Below are 21,081 nucleotides of genomic sequence, written 5' to 3' on the forward strand. Positions count from 1 at the left end.
ATTAAAATCATGTTCTATAAGAACAACTTTGGGTAAAATGTTAATTTGTAGTCTTTGACCATACACTAATTTCATCAGGCTTGTAAATGCATTCTCCATGCTTTATTACATAATTCTGGTTCTTGATGAAGATGTTTTCTACTTATTATAAATATTAATATTTGCTTAGTAGAAACTGCAAAACACAACTCTGCTCAGTTCTATCTAGAGATAAATTTGGAACACTATAGTAAATAGCTTTAAATTATAATTGTTTTGGGATTTTCTACACTCATATTTTGTTCAGTTTCAGATTTTTCATAATGTCATAGCTTTTAATAGATTGAGGTTAACCCAAATCTAAAATCTGGGGAACTACATATCAAATATTAAATTCACAAATATAGTCTCAAATAATTTGTCAACTGTTAAGTATTATCAAGATTATCTTACAAAGAATCAATTAATTGAATTAAGTAAAAAAAGATTCTATGGTGTCATAATAAAAGAACATTCCATTAACACTGAGTCACAAACTATTTAAATGTCATTTACAAACAGAACATCTTAAATATCCAATGTATAAAACTTTAGAAGTAGCAAAATGACCCCTAGGACACAACAATGTAGGTACTCATTGTTGAGTACTTGTAGGTGGTACTCCTGTAGGTGCTTGAAAATACTCAGTACACACACATTCAAAGATAACATTTAGATGATTTGGGAAGAAGCTAAAAGATTTTACAACCAAGAATTAAATGGCAAATGATAAGACTGTCGATAAAAACTGAGTCCAGATAAATAGCAAGAAAGGAAATTATCCACTTATGAATATTAAAAAGTTTTCTGGTCTGAGGATCCACGTACTACTTCAGGATATATCTTAGTGTCTTCCACTTTTGTTTTCATATAAAATCGGGCCTATGAATATTTCCAAGTTCCGATTCTTAGCTGTAAATCCACTTGAACTGGTGACAGGATAACGCGTGGCTAATGTTCACTTTCTCAGTGTCAGTAACAGCAAAGAGTACGTAACTCATTGGGTGGTGACTGTTTATTGCGGTGAAGGCTTATTTTCCTCTTCACTTCCTTGGTGACTGTCTCCCACTGGTGTCATCGACCAGGTCTCTCAGGCGGGATAAATGTTGTAAGGCCCTTTATTAAAAAAATAGAAAATACATTATAAATGAATATTGAGAAGTGAATAGCCAATATGTGAAGCAAGAAATGATGAACTTATTGTTTAAACTTCAAAGTTACTGTCAGAAATTAAGTTACAGAAAAACAAAACTTTGAGAACTCCTTTTTTATAAACTAACATCTGAACAAGTAATAACTAAAATAACTTAATGTTATATAAACATTTGCTTTAATATTCAGTTTTTAGATAATCTGCCAGAGCCTAATAAACAATAGTATCACAGGCATCATATTTAATAAAATATTTTTCATATACTTTCCCTAATAGCTGTGCAAAATTAATTTTTGTCATACTATATGTATCATCTAGAAACAAGGCATGTAATTCATTTAATGTTAACGGTGAAGATAGTTTAAATTTTAAAGATATAGCTTGAAGTCAGTAAAAAAATTCTCAGTAAAATTCATCTTTCTTCAAAGATGTATTTTATTTATTTTAGTGTATGTGAGTACACTGAAGCTATCTCCAGACACACCAGAAGAGGGCATCAGATCCCATTACAGATGGTTGTGAGCCACCACCATGTAGTTGCTGGGAATTGAACTCAGGACCTCTGGAAGAGCAGTCAGGGCTCTGAACCTCTGAGCCATCTCTGCAGCCCAGTAAAACTCATTTTTGTTGAGAAGAAAAACAAGCAACTGCTCCAGTAAGGATGACTATGCACACACTTTCACAGTGCACATTACATAAAGCCCACACCATCAGCTTCAAACTCTATTAACTACATGTAAAAGAACGGAACTCCATCCTTATTTCTCTTTCTCTTCACAGAACAGCTGCAAATGCAGCAAGGACCTCAGGCCCAATATTAGATGCAATAGCCGGAGTCTGACAAGAGGGGAATTAGGAAATGTGCTTAAACTTACAAGCACCGGAAGAAACTTTCTGAACAGGAAAACCCAGTAGCACAGACATTAAGACGAAAGTAAAGAGACAGCCTACCAAGAGGAAAAAAATCCATACCATCTATATAGCAGACACAGATTTAGTGTCCAGAATATATGAAGGTCTCTAGAAAACCTAAAAACCAAAACCAACAACAACAAAAACAGAAAAATAAAACAAAGAGGGAGGGAAAGACGGAGGGAGGGAGGGAGGGAGGGAGGGAGGGAGGGAGGGAGGGAGGGAGGGAGGGAAGGAGGAAGGGAGGGAGGGAGGGAGGGAGGGAGGGAGGAAGGGAGGGAGAGAGGGAGGGAGGGAGGGAGGGAGGGAGGGAGGAGAAAAAAACCCAGCACCAAATTAACATTGGGGCAGGAGCAGCACTGGGGAGAAGGCTCAGTGGTTAAAGAGCACAATTGTGTACAAACGGTGGCTCACACCCACTCATAACTCAGGGAACCCAGTGCCCTCTCCCGACCTCTACAAGGGACCAGGCACACATGTGCTACACATATACACAAGCAGGCAAAACATTCATATATATAAAATAAAACTTAGTCCAAAAATAACTTTAGTTGAAGCAGGCAATTAAACAGGTTAATTGAAGCAGGTAATTAAAAATTCCCAAAAGAAGAAATTCAAGCAAGAGAAGGAGTATGAGGAGTAACAGTAAAGATCCTGAACACCTGTGTGGAAATCTGGAACTGTGGAACTGGAAAGTATATGCATGCACACATTACAAGTTTAAGTGGAATTACCCTATTACAGTGGGACAATGCCTTTCCTAGACACCATAGGCTATCAAGTAGAAAGCCCACTGTCAGATACAAGTTATCGCTTCCCAAAACGTTTGCCAGTACAGTCCCACAACCTCCCCCAAATATTATAGGCTATGACCACTGTTCTTGACCACCCTCCAATATTTGATGGTAAAACCCTCCTGCTGAAAACACCGCACACTTAAATCTAGAACACAGAGAAGTCAAGCTGGTGCCAAGACGAAAGCTGCACCTCTACTGCCTCGTTTTCACAGTACTGAAAGATACTGTGTATGTTACTGAAGGAGAAAAGTAGTTATTAATTCTACCTAGTTGTGAACCCTACGAGCTACAATAGCTAGCGGTCTGATAAGATGTGCCTCTCGTATGACAGTGGCATGAATGTTTTGGGAGTAACCAGGCACTTTCTGCTTGGATTTAAGGTCAGCTGCATAAGACATAACTCCTATTTTGCCCATTATGTCCAAGACCTCCTGGCTAGGTGGCCATAGGCCCTCGGGGAGAACCTACTACTATTGTTCTTCTAAATGTGCATGGCATTACAGTGACTCCTCATGACCCATCTCACAAGCTCCATCACCAGATTCCTTCAGTAGTAGATGGTGATTAGCATAGAGGTGCGCATCTGGCCAACATGAAGGAAATAAAAGACTGGGGAAGTCTTTTATTTTTCTAAAAAACCTAAATGAGGCTTCTATATCACACCCACTCCTCCCAGGGCTCAGAGATCATCTCACCTCATATCTTTATAACCAAATGCAAACATAAAGAGCCTTACTACCTGACAACAGAAACAACTTGTAGTCTTCACTACATTTTTCTTTAGGACAACTAAGGAAGATAAACGTGTATCTTTCTATGAAAGTCCACACACACACTGCATTTGTGTAGAAGTTAGAGAACAACTTGTAAGAACTGGTTTTGCCCTTCCACTACAGAGGTTCCGAGAACTGAAATCAGATCACTGGGCTTGGCAGTAAGTGCTCTTACCTACCGAACCCTCGTGGCAGCCTCAGATACGTTAAATAATGATGCATTTACGACTAGATGAACTCATTTCATGACATATTATTGTTATAGGATATCCACATCAGGACTAAATATCTCAAATGTCTGCTTTATTCTGAAATAAAGAATTGGACCCACTCAGATCCATTACGTTTTGTATGTCCAAGTGCATCTCTTTAGCCCTTAGAGCTGGTTAACTAGGAAATTACACAGGTTTAAGAGCAAGCAATCTTCTTAAAAAGCAGTGCATTCCATGACTAAGGAAGACAATGTTGACCTCTGGCCTCTACATGCAAAAAACACACACAAACAATACATAAACACACACACACCACATATAACATGTGCTACACACACACTACATAAACACACACACCACATATAACATGTGCTATAAACACACACACACACACACCACATATAACATGTGCTACAAAAACCGTAAGTGTGCCTTCCAAACATTTACTCTGGGAACTACTAAATTTCACCCTAATTTCTGTCAAAGGAATGACTAAAATGGATTTGTGTCCACATTAGTAAACAATACTTACTTGTGAAGAGACCTAGTAATAGGCATCATATTTTCCTTCATCTGTAATTTAGACAAATCATCCTCTGACACCTATGATTAAACCCAAAAGAAACAAAAACATTTGAAATACTCAATTCATTGCACCAAACGATTTTTTATGAAGAGCAATTAATACTTCCATTGTTCTTTCATTTGAAAATTACAACTACTTTGACTTTCTGTTCAATGCTCCTAAGATATGTGTCTAAGCACATGGCCATTCCAGAATCACACTGCTTGAAATTACATCTTAACAGACAAGGTTAAGTGTCACTGATGTTTAAGAGAAGGACTGAAGGACTGATTACACTGTATCTTAAAGCTATGACTGGAGTGTCAGAGGAGAAATGACACAGACTGTGTGATACCCAGGCTGATTCACTCATATTGATTATTGTAATGCTCTACTGAATGGCAGTAAAACTGATTGGGAAAATAAGCCAGGCACAGAAAATCAAACAATGAAAGATCTCATTTACATATGGAATCTGAAAAGTACCACTCTTAAAGCCCCAGAGCTGAAGTTACAGACAGTTGGGAGCCAGCCTCCATCCATGGGTGCTGGGACGCTCGTGTGGGCCGTCTGAAAGAGAATGCCTTCTTAACCGCGGAGCTAAACTCACTGGATCACAGAGTAAACTTAGAGGCTGGCTGAGTGACGACAAATGAAATATTAGTAAACATATGACATCACACGCAGAAGCGGGTAAGTCCAAGATAGCTATTTGTAACAGATTTTACATATTCTAACCAAAAAAAAAATGATATAAGGTGGATATATACCAATTGGCTTGATTTAGCCATTCAATAATCTATAACTCTTTAATATATCATATTACACCAAAAATATCCTTTTATCACTTGTGACCAGTGGCAATTAGAATTCACAAGTACATATAAGAGAATTTAAATTCTATGGTTCTGTATTTTGAAAATTCATCTGCTACATGAAAGCAGAAACACATTTTTCAAAATTTCTAGAAATACACAATTTTTATAAAAATGCATTATCCTCACAAATGCCAATAAACACATAAAAACAAAACTAAATCTGCTATTCTGAGATACACAGGTGGAGAAGTCTAACATTAAGAACATCTTCTAGGTTTCACAGATTCTGTGTTTGTAAGAAGCCAGAGAGATGAATCTGTAGGATGTGTAAAGATGGCATTGGTGCCTGTCTATACTGTAACTGTAGCAGCAGCAGCTCTACGATGATGGGCATAAGCATGAAATAAAAAGAAAAGATAGCTTGGGAGCAGAGAAAGTAACACTTTAGGAGTGTAATTCTAATAATACTAGGTGTGAGTGGAATAATTCCTAAAAAGTATATAATTAGAATACAATTCTCTGGCATGTACTGTGTTAGTATGCTCATTTACAGACAACTACAGGTAATTCTAAAACAGAATCTGGTGAAGTCTGATGAAACTTTGAATGTAGAATGATCCTACAGCTCGAGTGTTGATCCTCCAATGGTGGAACTCTTTGCAAGACTGTAGAAAGGGAGTGGAGGAAGTTGATCACAGGCCTGAAGGTCACACTGGTCTCCAGCCCCTCCCTTACTCTGTTAGTCTCAGTTGGCTCCTGAGATGCACAGCCTCTCCTAATTCTACTCCCAAACACCACTGCTCCTGCTGCCTTCATGGTCTGCCTCACCATGGGCCCAGAATCAGAGGAGCCAAAGACTATGGCTGAAACCTGTGAAACCACAACCAAGATAAACCATGCTTCTGTCACGTATCCCGCCACTAGCATGACTAGCACAACTGTAGATAAACGCATACGTCTCAATCCCAAGTTTGCGCTTACTTGCTTAATCTCTTCTTCAGGCTCTGTATTTTTATTCTTATTAAAACTTTCTTGTACTGTCTGAAGGTTAAATAACATTTGTTTCAAAGCTTCAACAGGACCATGATGTTTGCCTCCAGATAGAGTAGAGCTCTAAAGGTAAATGAAACGAGAAAATTAACCATTCAAATATAAAAGGAAAATGGTACATTGCACAATATCCTCAAAATAAATTAATGCAAAAGTCAAGACAACAATGTACTGAAATTTGTTTTAAAAATCAAATCTTCTACATCTGTGGTCTTACCTAGCATCAGACCCTGCAGGCTGTAATACTAACTCACCAGAAGAGATGCACCTACTGGTGTAGAAGTCACATGACTGTTATGAAATAGTGCTCTCTGATTGAATTTGAGGCATGCTCCCTAGAAGGGACTTTCATGACGTCTGGCCAACAGCCTACAGCTAGAGGAGGCCACAGGTCTAGGACACGGCTTTACTACTGTTACTCTGCTAAGAGGCCAAGCTGTCCAACTGTTTCCTAAACATTTCTAGTTATAACCACAGACCTGAGCTGCTCTCAGAAAGCTTCTTTTAGGAGTGGACATTGACAGTAGTCAAGGGAGAGATGCATAACCGGATAAAGTGATGGAAAACAAGATAGACTCAGCCATAATCCAGACTCCTATACTAGGAACATCAAAGGTACGGGAGCATCAATGAAGAGGAAACAGAAGAAAGCGGTGGACGAGAGGGAGAAGTGCTGTGGTGTCCTCTGGAGCTCACAACAGGTCTGGTTACCTGGACAAGACCTACAGAAGATAAACCAGCCAACAGGCCAGCACAGATGGGATAAATGGTCTGGAGGCCCCGTCCATTCCTGAGGAGTGACTAGAAGTTGATAGTTGCTGGGAAAGGGATGTGGCCACTGGCAGGTTTCTCTGCTCCAGTGGATGACACCACATTCATCACAAATAGGCAGCACTAACCGGACTTAGTGTGCTACAAAAACAAACAAAATAAAGAAAACAAGACCTGAAGCTGAGAGAGGGACATGTTGGGAGCATATGGGAGAAGAGGGTGAAAATGGGGGCATATACTAACATATATCATTGCATATATGTATAAAATTCTCAAATAAAAAGGGGGGGACATGTGGGTGTGTGCATGCACACACATGCTCATTAACTACCCTAGGCATGGGCCTCACTTGCAGTGCTGTTGATACACCCAGTATCGCTCCACTGGAGAAAAATTTTTAAAAACCAAACTACTAACTCATCATTTCTCCACACTCTGTCTTGAGGTAAAATTACTTAATAAAGAGTTTAGCATATTCCTCCTAGTTCTTGATTCTTTAAAATGAATATTACACATTTACATAATGCCTCTAAATCCACAGCTTTTGATGTTCTTTTCCAATATCTAAAGAAAGTTATTTATCAAGTGAGTGAGAACTAGATTTCAAGCAGATCTCAATTACATTTCAAGTATGCTTTCACGGTTGGTACAAGGGAAAGAGAAAGCCTTAGTCACGGGCTTGTGAAAAAATGTCAAATTGTGCAGTCACCGTGGAAATGAAATGATTAGCCCTCACAAACTGAAAAAAAGAAGTGCCATTTAACCCGGCTGTATGACTCTCGGTAATATACCCAAAGAACTGCGCCAACACACCACAGAGATACCTGAGCGGTCATGTGTACTGCTGCACTATACTTAATGGCCAGGAAACAGAACCAACTTGATGTCCAGCAAAAGTTGGATATTTAAAAAAGATACGGTATATAAACACAACCAAGTTTTAGGCAGACGTAAAGAAAAGTAAAATCATTACATTTGCCAAGAAAATGGATGAAACTGGAAATCATGTTAAATAAGCTAAACTCCAAACTACTTCCTTTCCTGATAGACATTAGATTTAAAACTATGTTTTAAGTCATATGTTTTCACACAGAGATGTCGTCTTTTTACCTCCTCAGATCCTTCCACTTTAAGACCTAACAACCATCATACTAACTTTCCATGTATTGAAAAAGATAACAATATTAACTATAGAACAGGGTGATGAGAGTGTTTGCAGAGTCTACAGAGCTTTTAATTTATTTGTCTATTTGGGAATTTATACCTCATGCTGGCCTGCAACTTACAATCCTACTTCCACCTTCGGAGCACCACAGGCTCATGCCATTTCTTGTGAAGTTCCTAAAGTGGCTACTTCATAGGCACAAAACCCAAGATACTTCTTTTCTTAGAAGGTGGGGGAGAAGAATGAGGAGTGCTTAAATGGTACTATGGTTTAGCTTGAGATAAAAAAGCTCTGGAGACAGTTGTTGGTGATCTATAAAATAATATCACGTTACTATAATGCCACTGAAACATACGCTTAAAACAAATCAGCATGCAAATTTATGGCTTGTATTCTTTACTACAATAAAATAAAAGCTCAGAGAAAAAGGCAGCAGTGTAAGGGTCCAGGTAGGCTTAAAATCTGTACATATCATTCAATCTTCTGAGACTTATCACTGAAATTTAATAGTGAATGTTTGGGGAAATCATTCTGTTCGTGACTCAGTAATGTTTCATACATACAAAAAAACTATTTAAACATCTAACAGCCTAAAGTCTGCTTCCATGTAAGCTGGTTATGGAGAAGTGTCAGGGCTAGAAATAGACCCTATTTCAAAGAGAAGAGCAGAGACTGGCCTGTGGGAACTGAGCAGTGCAGAGAATCAAAGGGTAGCTCAGAGCTGAAAGCAGTAAGCCAAACCAGACAGCCCTCGGGCAGGAGTAGGCCAACATGCCCTTCATCACTCCTGGTGTAAACAGAAGCAGTCATACCCTCAAGACAAGATTAGCTCTCTCAAACTTCAAAAATGGTTGAAAGTTTGTTGACTTGTGACTTCTCCTTCAAGCTATGTGAACAATAAAGAGCACCCCTCCTGTACAGGTTCCTGACAGAGGACTGTACTAGTCTTAGTTACTCTCCTATGGCTGTGATAAAATTCCATGACCAGGGCATTTTTGGGGGCTTACAGTTTCAGAGAGTGAGAGCCTGTAACAGTAGCAGGATCAGCTGAGAACACTTGTCATAATCTACAGGTAGGAGGCAGGGAAGAAACACACTACGTCTTTTGAAATCTCAAAACCCAACCCCCAGGAGTGAAGATAGCACACCTCCTCTAACAAGGCCACACCTCCTAATCCTTCCCAAACAGTTCCATCAACTGAGGACCAAGCATTCAAACATGAAAATACGGGACCATTCTCATTCAAGCTACCAGAGTACCTATTTGCTTAAATTAAGATACCCTGGGAGCCCGAGAACAGAAAACCATCACAAGTAAGGGACCCTAAATTCAACCTGCTGCTGAAACAGATGCCAGAATTTTATGGAGAATAAGAGGTCCAATATGCTGATAATTTTATATATATCAGACATAAGTTGATTTATCCCAGGCAATAAATGGTATAGGGAGGAAGAAGGAGACCTCCCTTAGTAGCTTCATCAACCGAGAAAAACCTTGGCGTCTGATAGTTCAGAGTCTGAGGTGAGCAATTAAATAAAACTCTGAAGTGATGAGACTTACTGCTGTACAGGTCAAGAACTTTGAAGCTCCAGCACACTCTTCAATACCCACAGTCCTAGCTCTCCAGTAGAATGATCAGTGCTTGAGAATTTAGGAAGACAGCAGCCTACACAAATAACTACTCTCTGCCTTCTCTCTGTACTCCAAAAATGTGATAGATGCCTCCCAGCTAGAATATTGACCACTTTGAGAAAGAAGAACTGAGAGTGGCTAGAGAGTGAGCAACTAAGCATAGGCAGCAGAGGGCAGCAGAGGGTCCTGGTGCACACAACACAGGGAAGATAAGACAATGCAGACAACTCTAGTAGGCATCCAACCCTTGTCCAACACAAGGTCAACATCAGCACCAATCACAGGAAAAATGCCAAGAGTCCACAAACCAACTGACCTCTACCCCATGTACAGAGGTCTCCAATATCTGACAGCCCAGAAAGCAATGCTAACGTCCAGTCTGAACTTCGCTCTTTTCCCTTTTTGCTGCATGCTTCTCTCTCTTTTTTTTTTTTAACTATTCTTTAGCTCTGGTTTTATGTCTTGATTTTTTACTCTCAAAATACTTATCTAGGTTCATGTATTTTTTTCAGTATGAGACAATTTTTCTTTTCTCTTTTGTTTTGCCTCATGTTTCCCCTTTCTTTATATTTAGTACTGTTCTGACTTTGTCTTATTTTTAAAAATCCTTTAATATTTTTGTTGTTGTTTTATCTAATTTTACTTATGAATTTTTTCATTATTTGGGAACTATTTGCATTTTTCTTCCATTTTAATATTTGTTAGTTTCTGGGTCTTTTCTCTTTCCTTCTCTCCACTCTCCCCCAGCATACCTCTTCTTTTTCTGCCTTTATGTTACCTCACTGTGACACCCCGCCCCCTTACTCTTTTGTGACCTCTAAACCTATCTGTGAGTAATTTCTGACCTGTTAGCACTTCCACATACTGTGGTTACTGGTGACATACTAATGGGCTCTATTTCTCTATCTCTGATGACTTAGTATTGTTGATGTTACAATTGGGTGTCCTCTTTTCTCACTGTTAATGCTGAGGGATGGAGGTTTCCTTGAAATTGAAATATTTCACCAGGACGGAGAGTTAGACTCATGAGACTCAAGTTTAAAAGGAAAGGTCACACATGTAGAGAGACAGAACTAGATGCAAGTCCAAGATAAATGTGAGTACATGAGCATCTCTACGGCAAAAGAAAGAGAAAACGGCGTAGAGAGGCAGAGTATGGTCAGGGCATGCTACCTCGGACCTATGCCAGACCTTCACATTTCTTCTAAAATGTGTTCCTCCACCAATGTTCCTTTACTGATGCCATCCCCTCGCTGCTTGGCTAAAACATCTCGGACTCCTTCAAGACACAGCTCACATCTGGCAACGGCTGAGTACCTCCCATGTGCCTACCCTACCAAATCCACTGCTCCACTATTCTGGAGACTGCAGCAGACTCCCAAATGAGGTCACTGCTCCTTCTCTAGGACCCTAACGTGCTCCTCACACGGCATCTTCTGCTTCCCAGATTTCCTGGCCATGTCACCACCTCCCTACCATTCTACTGTTTGCTTCTTCTGACAGAGCTAATCTGACTCACTCTGATAATCCTTGAACATGTCAGGCATATTCGTACTTTTAGCTGAAATCATGTATCATTTCTTCAATGCATGTATATAATTCGTACTTGTAAGACATATAAACTCACTTTGTAAAATAAGGTGATAATTTAAACTATGATGTGTATTACTACTGAGAAACACAAGCCTCAATGACCAACTGGCCTACAAAGAAAGATCATTTCCCCCTCAATGGTCTCCTTTATGTTTTCCAGAAAAAAAAAATAATGACAATTTAAGTACATGTATAAATCAGCTCAGTTTCTTATACTTTACAATACTAAAGTCCTCAAAGTACTAAATTCTTGTACTTTAAAATACTAAATATCCTGAAAATGGCTGAAGTTTGGTGGATTGAGTTGTATCCATGACATTTATTTTTGGTCACTAGTAAAATATTTTGAAGTGCACGCACTCACATGTGTGTCGTGTGGAAAACTGAACGTGTGAACTTTGTGTTGATTTAGAATGTTAACTACGAGAAATCACTCTGCATAACTTAACTGCAGACTCTTTTTAATATCAACGTTCACTTTACTCACCTGATTCCCATCCTTTAAAAAGTCCTCAAGAAACTCATTCCCACATTGTGTCCTGGAACTTCGTTGAGGACTGTCATCAGCTTTAACAGGGACAGGAGGTTTGCTGCACAGGATTTCAAGGATACAAGCAGTAATTTTAAAAGTAGGCATTATATAATTCAAATGCTTTCTGTTAAAGACAAGTGAGGCTGTAGAGCTAGCTTAGGCAAGAGTACTTGTGCTATTGCACAGGACTCCATCCTTCTCCAGCATCCACATCTTGTGGCTCAGAACCACTGGCAACTCCAGCTCCAGGAGACACAACCATCTCTTCTGGTTTCCTCAACACTGCAAAGGCACACACACACACACACACACACAACCCATACACACACAACACACACGTGAATGCGTGCACTTCAAAATATTTTACTAGTGACCAAAAAATAAATGTCACGGATACAACTCATATTAAAGCCGTGTATTAAGTCCTCTACCTTGTCCCTAAGCTGATACCAGAATCCGTCCTTCTGTACCCTCTGCTTGTCCTTTCCGATTTTAAAGACGATCCTTATATAAAGGAAACTTCTATTCATCAAATAAATAGTCCAACTATGGAATAACTTCAGCTCTAAAGACGATAATTATATAAAGTAAACGATTTTTCCTTGACTGGATCCCCCAACTATGGAATAACTTCGAAAATTCATCTGTTTGACACAGTACCTTTTCCCAAGTAAATACAGTGAGAGCTGGGAGTGTAGCCCAGTGGTAGAGTCCCAGCCAAGCATGCAGGGGACTCTAGGTTAATTCCTCCGTGCCATGCATACATACCAAACAAATTATTTACCTAAAGATATAGAAAGCTTAAAACTCCGGAGAGACTTTACCTAAGTGGTAGTTTTATGTTCTTCCATGAGACAACAGGACAAACCCACCTCGGAACTATTATTAGTGGGGGGAAACTAAGGAAAGATTTAATTTTTAAAATCTAAACTCCAAACTGAAAATTCTAATCCCAGTCCCAACTCTATATGACCTTCAGTAATTTACCTGCCTAATTCAGAGAATCTGCATTTATTATCTTTATTTCAGAGATAATTGTAAAATAATTCTCTATGCACCTTACATATTTAGTAGTCATTCAATAATCACTTCTTCCTTGATGTTCTGAGTAGTAAGGAATACTAATGTCAAAAATAAGAATTTTCTGAATTAAACTGTATTTATCACAAAAATAAATGAAATTACCCTAGTACTTTATATATCATTATAACATATTTATAACTTAAAAACACAATACCTAGTAAACTTTATAAAACACTTAAACATTGCATGGTAATTATTTCAAGAAGCACTTCTTAGTTGACATATTTTACTTATAACTTGCTTAGTCTGGGTAGTCTTTTTACTCACAACTCAACAATATGCTTTTATATATCCATATTGAAGATAGATGCAGAACAGACATGCTCATTACCCTATCCTATTTTTATTTTTAACATTTTCGCAACAAAAATTTGTTTAAAGAATCTTTTGTTGACTTTAATTAAATGCTACATTTTAGTGTGTGTGTCTGTGGTATATATATATGTGTGTGTGTGGTAAGTATGTATATGTGGGGGCATGTGTGAGGTGTGTGTGGCACGTGTATGTTTGTGTGTATGGGGGTCATGTGTGTCTGTGTGTGGCATGTGTGTATAGGTATGTGTGTGGTGTGTACGTGTACATACACGTCTGGTCCACAGTCAATGAATGTCACATGTCTTCCTCTATTGTTACCCATCTTAATTTCTGAAAGTCTTTCACTGAACCTTTGGCTTTCCTATTAAGCAAGACTAGTTTGCTATAAACAAACAAACAAACAAACAAACCTTCGAAAGCACTGGGATTACAGTGTACACCACCACCTCGGCTTTCCTTAGGGGCTGGAGATCCAACCTCTAGTCTGTGTGCCAGCCCCTTAAGCCATGGAGATGGCTGCCCAGGATTCACATTCTCCCTTTCCAACACTAACTTTATGGCTTCCTTTTTTATTCTGCCTGATCCTGGACCGCCTTGCCAGCATCAGCTAAGATCCATTTACTCTTCTTGGCAATCCATCTTTTCTTTTTCTACAAGCACAATACTTGTAAACTGATGCTCCAAGACTGAAGTGCTAGGTGCGAGCTACGGGGTCCAATCACTGCTATTACTCTATAAACTGCAAGTCTTATCGTCTAATTGCAAACATATACAGTAAATGCTTTGGAAAGTCCACGCCTCCCCAGCTCCGCTCCAACTTTTCTCCTCATTTGATCATGACTGTAAACACTGCAGCTATTCTTTTATTCACACAAAGACTAACTGATTAGGAAATAAAAAAATTTAAAAAGGATGTTAAATAAGTGAGCCAATTATAAATCTTTTTAAAAAGCATATTGAAGTAGCATGAAAAATAAAACGAAAACTAGAAAATCAAGTTTTATGAGCAATCATCAACACTACAGGAACACTACACTGACTTCATAGACAGTTTGCCCCAATCAGAAACTAGCCTCAGTACTTCATTTTCAAATTGAGTCCTCTCAACAACTCTATGTAACTATTAGTTCTCTATCTTTAAAATGTAGAGGACTTACAGAGCTATCAAAGCAAGAAGGGAAGACATGAGGACAACAGTCAGTGTTGGCACCCAAAGTATCCGACTGAGAAACAAGCAGAAGGAGGCCACGTACTCAGCAGGCTGACAGAGGAGGACTGAGAGCAGAGGGCCAGCCTAGGCTACAGAGCATGACACTGTCTCAAGAAAGAAAACAGGATACGGGAATTATAAAATATAATCAACTATTAGAGCCTGAGACACAGGTGCCGCTCACCAAAATTGCATTTCTGCTAAGTGCAAATGTGGTGTTACTAATGAAAACAACTCTTTCTACATAAGCTCCAGTCAGTACCAAACTCATCTTAGGTGTGCAGGTGCTTTTTTAATTATTCCAAGAAACAGTACCATAGGGAGATTGAGTATACAAATGAGAAGAACCCTAGGAACTACAACAGACCATATCTCAAAATGTACTGCCACTTCAGGAAAGCAGGAAAAAGAGAAAATCAAAACGTGAACAAGACATGAATAGCAGGTGTTGGGAAGGCAACAGTTAAAAAGTAAGGAATTCAATAGCACTATTCCATTTGCCAAAGAAATGTTTATGCAAGTTCTAGATAATTTAACACCAAAGCAAAATGAACATGCAGCAGGTATTTTTTAAAAGCACATGAAACATGCAGCAGGTATTTTATAAAAGCACATGAAACACTCTATCATCTTGGAGTAACAAATGGAAACTGCCTCGTAAGCAGTATGGAAGCTACATCACACCACGACATTAACTATTAAGTTATGTGGTGGAAAGCGCGTCTGATGTTGACATCATGCTTTATCATTTGGCTCACTTAACAATGTCACTTACTTACAAAGCAACAGGGACATTTTCCCACGTTCGTTCTGCTTCCAGTTTATCTAAGGAGCAAGGGCTGTCCTCCTTTCCCACGGGCTTTGGTAAGTCTTCAGTAGATTGTTTGAGACTCTTCTTAGCCTTCAGGATAAGCAACTCAATTTTGTCACCTAATTTCAAAAACACTCTTTAAGACGAAAATAGAAATCTCAAAAGACCTCAGTCAACAGGAAGTAAAACACTGGCAATGTACACGTCTCTATCAGCAAATCAGGATAGTGGGGTAATGTAAGCAAGGAAAACAGAGATAAAGACTTTAACAGCTTAAAAGTACTAAAGATCATATGCATTCTAAAAGTGTAATTACATCATAAAACTTCTACAGAGTATATTACATTTTAACATATCTTTTGTTTTAAAATAAAAAACTAAAAACAAAATATTACCACAGAATGGCTTTTGGGATTGTCCTGGGAGAAGTGGATTGTCACACTGACATTTAAATTCATTACCTAATCCTTTATACTCACTGAAGGAGTCTGTTAAGTTTGAAGGTTTAAAAGAATATTCAAAACAATCTATTTTATTTAACAGCTGATTTGTTCTTTGTGTTTGGTAACTATGTATAGGGTGATATTCATCTTCGTTAAGTAATTTATAACCCCTTGGAGTATTTGCCTCAGGTAGCAAGTCTTGATTATGGAGCCAAATTGGATACTTAAAGTCAGGTATACTAGTTACCCCTGAGACACTGAGGTCAGCCTTCTGGCTAGTCAGCCATCTTGGATAGTTCTTCTCGAGCCTGCGCTCTGCACTGTCCTCCGGGAAGGATGATTCTTTGGGAAAAGATAAAGATGATTCCGAAACACATTTATTTTCTCTATTAATAGGTTTTGGGGTCCTGGGCCTACCACATTTCTTTCCATTTATATTTGTATATACATAGCAAGGAACTATGTTATTCTTGCTCTTGGAAGTAGCGTCTCCATAAAAACTTGGACTATTCTTAATGTCCGATGAATCCTGTCTTCCACTGTATTTCTTGTTTGGTCGGTGATCAGGTGGAACACAAGTGAAGGAAAAGCATCCGTCCGCTGGAAGTCTTAACAAATCATCAGTTGTCAGGCTAATGGCGTCCATGTCATTAACAGTCTCTCTTCTATAGTACAAGGGGTTAAAGTGCTGCTTGGGATCAAGATTGTCAAAAGCTGAAAAACAAAACATAGTTGTGCTTATTTTTAATCATGTATTATAGTCAACAGGAAATGCAGATTAGAAATTTAGAAATAGTTTTGGTCCCCCTTTGTCATTAGTTGTGAATACAAATCTTAATCATATAAACTGACAAACAGAACACATGCTTTTTTCATATCTCTTCAGTACTTAATTTCTATATGCAGCATCAATCAGCTAAACCTGTGTGTTCTCTCACTGTTTCTTCAACTTTCTCCACCCAGACGATACACCTCTTACATTAATACAATCACAGTAAGCGGCAGAGAACAGAATACTATTAAAGTAGCTGGAAAGACAATTTGCTTTGTCTGCTACCAACCCTACAGTGGCAGAGCCTCAGAGAATGTTATCTGGTTCTCTTCACGAATAAACCACCCCTACTCTTTCCACACTACACTTCTCTGCCAGTGTTCAGTAGAGTTTATGAATTCATTTTTCCAAGCCTGTCTTCATGAAGGCTTTCTTAAGCATAAAGTTTTAGTATATTATGGCTATTATCCCACAGAATACAGATGATAAAAAATAATATTCCTCCTTCACCAGCTGAAACTGAACAAATATCAACTCAGAAAGATTGGGATTATGTAACAGCTTGTTAAACAACAGTGTCTATACTCTATCATGCCACAGAAAATGGCTGTAGTTTAGAATCAGCTACTTTCTACTGTAAATTATAGGTACCTGTGTCCTCTCCAAGGACAAAAGATCTTAGCAAAAACCTCCTGGGATCATGACAAGTAGACAATCCATTTTACAAACTATCAAGACTTCAGCAATATGGTTTGTTTGTGTTTTGGTTTTTTTTTTCAAAAATAACAAAAAGGTCCAACTTTCTAAGGCACATTTCTCAAATATGTTAAATCACCGGACATAAGAGTTTAAGCAAGCATAAAGACTAAGGCGTACCATTGTCGGGTGTATGCACATAGCTGGGAAATTGCAGCCCATTACCAACCTCACCGTCAGTGTTTGCTTTGACGGCGTTTGCACCAGGATGTTCTCTGCTCAGGTCAAAATCATCAATATAGGCCTGCAGAGCCTCGGAAGCCGAGCTGTACAGCTGGTCCTTATACACAAACGAGCTGTGGGAGCTGTGAGAGCTGTGGGAGCTGCTGCCACTCAGGCTGCCGCTTGCCAGGAGAGAAGACACTGAAGACTCTCGACAACAACCCCTGTGCTTTGTGTTTAATTTCGCCATGGCTTTCTCAAAAGGAGTTACTCGTTTCCATTAAATACTACAATACAGAAACAAAATGGGACAGTGCCAATGAATAGTGATGATAGGCAATAAAAGTTATTAAATATGCAAAGGTTTTCATGATTAAAATTACTTATTGATAATAGATAATCCTACATAAGCACTGGAAGTTCCCTGTTATCTTTACTGTTAGTCACTTCATGGATGATTTAGGAAAATGTCTGAGAACCTACTATGTGCTTGGAAATATGCAGATAAAAATTATCTGCCAATATACATGGGATAGCAAGGAAATGGTGCTTCTTTAAAAGTCCTAAAAGCTACTATAGACAGTCTTTATTATGGTGATATATTTTATGACATCATAATACCTAACAATTTCCAATAGGTACTATTTTTTATAAGCCTACTGCCAAGCATTACAGACAGCTGGCAATCAATTTTTAAGCCATTAAATAAGGCATCAGAAATAAGCATCAATATGAAACTTTAGCCAAAAGTAAGTAACTTTAGAAAACAAAATAATATTTACAAAAAATTAAAATTATTTCAGAATGAGCTAGCTATAAGCCTTTTATTAAAAAAATGTTAAGAGTAGCCTTCATTTTTCATATCCTCAGTACATTTTAATTTTTTAAAATGTTATGTGTATGGGTATTGTGCCTACATTTATGTCTGTGTACTTTATGTATGCCTGTCGCCCAGGGAGATCAGAAAAGGGCTGCATATCCCATGGAACTGCTGTTACAGACAATTGTGAGTCAACATGTGGGTGCCAGGAATTGAACCTGAGTCCTCTGGAAAATCAGCCAGTGCTCTTACCCACAGCATTTCTCCAGCTCCTGTAGTTTTAATTCTTAAAAAGTTTCACCTTCTTAAGAAAGTTTAACTGGAGAGCCCAGGGTGGTGACACACACCTTTTATCCCAGCACTTGGGAGGCAGAGGCCGGTGAATTTCTGAGTTCGAGGCCAGCCTGGTCTATAGAGTAAATTCCAGGACAGCCAGAGCTATACAGAGAAACCCTGTCTCGAACCCCCCACCCCCCCAAAAAAGAAAGAAAGCTTAACTGGTTTGGAAATGAATTCAATGTAATCAGCTTTATGTTTTTCTAGTAAAATTGAGAGAGCTTTTAGCACAGTAGTAACATCTACTTTTGTAAACAAGAAATAATGGGATAGACATGGATTAATTAAGGACATTGTAGTCACTGAGAATTGAAGGATCCTCTGTACTAAAATAAAAACCTTCACACATAGGTTGTGATGCACACTACAATGTTGCAATGTCAATAGTTCAATTCTGGCTGTAAGTTTGTAAATTTTTTGTTTGATGTAGTATTAGCAATGTCAAATTTGACTTTAAAGTATAACAAATGTTCTAATTAAGAGGGGACAGGGCTGTAGTCGCTCTAGCCTATCTTCCTAGCACTCCCGGGCTGAGGGAGAAGGTAGCACTGGGTAGTGATAGCAGGACGTTAGTAAGACAATGCTCTTCTCCATTCCTGAACGCTCTGCTATTGGTTTTTCTCTAAAGAATAACGGAACAAAGTCAATTTTGTGCTTTCTTTATCCTTCTTACAGATCTTTAAATTAGCTCAATTTAATTCGCCTCGATGTTTGTCACAAATCAGGATGCCAATTTTATGTCACAAAACCTTAAGAACAAGCAACATCTTGTTGCTTAAAGGGAGAGATGTTGGTTGGATTTAGTTCTTAAGAGAGTTATCTGAGTTATCTCCATTTACAAGGCAAGAAACAAAACCCGCAATTCTTAGGGAAAGTTTCAAGTCCATAGCTAAGTAAAATAGTTTAAGAGACCCCGGTACATACACCTAACAGCTCTGCTGCTAACAACTATCAACAAAATTTAATTGTTTGTGATCCCCTCCCTCACATTTCGGTCACATATACACATATTTTAAGTAAATATCATATATCTTACCATTCCCTTCAGAAGTGCCGGTTTCAATCTCCCGAAATAAATCCATCGCGGTGCAGAATAAAAGTTAGGGCAAGAAATGTCAACTACCTCGATTCAAAACACAGACGACCCGACCGCGTCAAATGAGTGCCAGGGAGATAGATGGACGCTCTGGAAGTGGAGCACAACTCTTGGAACCCGCTGCTCTCTGGTTTAGCCTTCCAAGGGGAGGGCAGCGGCGACGGGTCTGGAACACCGGTTATGGCAGGCCTTGGGCTGCAGAGACTGGGACCATCCCTGTGCGCTGGGTGTGGCTGTCGGGCTGGCTCCGGGATGGCAGCGTCCCTTTGCGTGTGGACACAGACATGGCCTTGGGTGAGGACCTTCATCCCTCCGCACCCGGGGCCGCAGGGGATGCTGAGTGACAACGATCCCCCGAACCTCAAGCCCCTGCACCCGGCAAGCTTCCTGGGGCCCCTCGGGTCACCGCACCCCGGGACACCCCTACTCTTCTTCCATACCGTGCCCTCCCTTAGAAGGATCCCCCCACCCCCGGTCCCTCTGTCCCTCCGTCCCTCCACCCCAGCACCCGCGTCTCCCTCCTGCTGCGGAAAGGATGCTGCGCTCCCCGCAGAGGGCTCACCAGGACACTTTTATTTTAAAGCGCGCACTTCCAGACTCCGGGCGGCGGACAGCCCAAGCCCTGCCCAAACCGGACGACGCGACAAAGCATCCCCGAGCGCGACACCGCCCTCCTCGGGACCGCTATTTCCTCCGCCACCGCAGGAAGGCCAGACGCCCGCGCTCGCTTTCAAACCGACCCAACATGGCGCCGGGCCGCAGGGCGCATGTGTAGTACCAGGCGCCGGGAGGGATGGGGGAGGAGGGTCTCGAGAGCCCCGCGAAGAGTTCAGAGGTCAAAGGGCGTTGAGGGGCGTTAGGTCGCCGTCCTCGGGGAGGGGGAGGTGGGGTTTCTTTCTTGGCTATTTCTCTGAGTCCGGTAGGAAGGTTCTAGACTCTATCCGTGACCCATGCTGTCCTCATCCAGGCCACTGCTCTTCCCGGCGCAATGGGCAGGCTGGGCTTCCCGGGCTGGGGTGGGAACTGTGCGATAGGAGAGTTGGAGGCGCCCTCAGATGCGGGTCTCTTCTCTTGAGAGTCACATCCACAGCCCCAGTCTTTCCCAAGGAGCTTTGCGCGGCTTCAGAGCAATCCCCCTGCCGCCCCCCACCCCTCCGCCCACCATCCCACATAAGTACCAATTCAGCCAGGGCCACTCTGCTCACCTCTGTACCATCTCCATCCCGCCCCAGAACCCTGAACCTCCTGGGTTTCCACCCATCTCACACACAGCTGCAGATTCAGG

The 21,081-nt window shown here is 40.1% G+C and overlaps 2 protein-coding genes across 9 annotated transcripts in view; one reads left to right on the plus strand and one right to left on the minus strand.

Moving 5' to 3' along the window:
* CUNH18orf54 (chromosome unknown C18orf54 homolog) lies at window positions 1-20,553 on the minus strand. 6 transcript variants are annotated; one of them, XM_021150402.3, is made up of 9 exons: window positions 20,359-20,553; window positions 19,737-20,060; window positions 17,557-17,831; window positions 15,807-16,568; window positions 15,380-15,530; window positions 11,948-12,050; window positions 6,230-6,361; window positions 4,398-4,468; window positions 1-1,134 (listed from the first exon to the last, which is right to left on the minus strand). In XM_021150402.3, the coding sequence occupies exons 3-9, from the start codon at window positions 17,792-17,794 to the stop codon at window positions 1,062-1,064; spliced, it is 1,530 nt and encodes a 509-aa protein (XP_021006061.1). In that variant the 5' UTR covers window positions 17,795-17,831; window positions 19,737-20,060; window positions 20,359-20,553; the 3' UTR covers window positions 1-1,061. The 6 variants fall into 6 exon arrangements, 5 of the variants coding, with proteins under 5 accessions (XP_021006061.1, XP_029327758.1, XP_021006059.1 ...); XM_029471898.2 differs by having other exon boundaries at window positions 15,891-16,568; window positions 17,503-17,831; window positions 20,359-20,552; XM_021150400.3 differs by having other exon boundaries at window positions 17,503-17,831; window positions 20,359-20,552.
* Window positions 20,550-21,081, plus strand: part of Stard6 (StAR related lipid transfer domain containing 6) — a 20,888-nt gene continuing 20,356 nt past the window's right edge. The window contains exon 1 of one of the 3 annotated variants that reach the window (XM_021150404.3): window positions 20,550-20,631. The gene's annotated coding sequence lies outside the window, so the exon portion shown is untranslated. The other 2 variants (XM_021150403.2, XM_021150405.2) reach the window with 2 other exon arrangements.

Source organism: Mus caroli, unplaced genomic scaffold, assembly GCF_978045245.1.
Source record: "Mus caroli unplaced genomic scaffold, Mus_caroli_1 scaffold_19, whole genome shotgun sequence".
Classification (NCBI taxonomy): domain Eukaryota; kingdom Metazoa; phylum Chordata; class Mammalia; order Rodentia; family Muridae; genus Mus; species Mus caroli.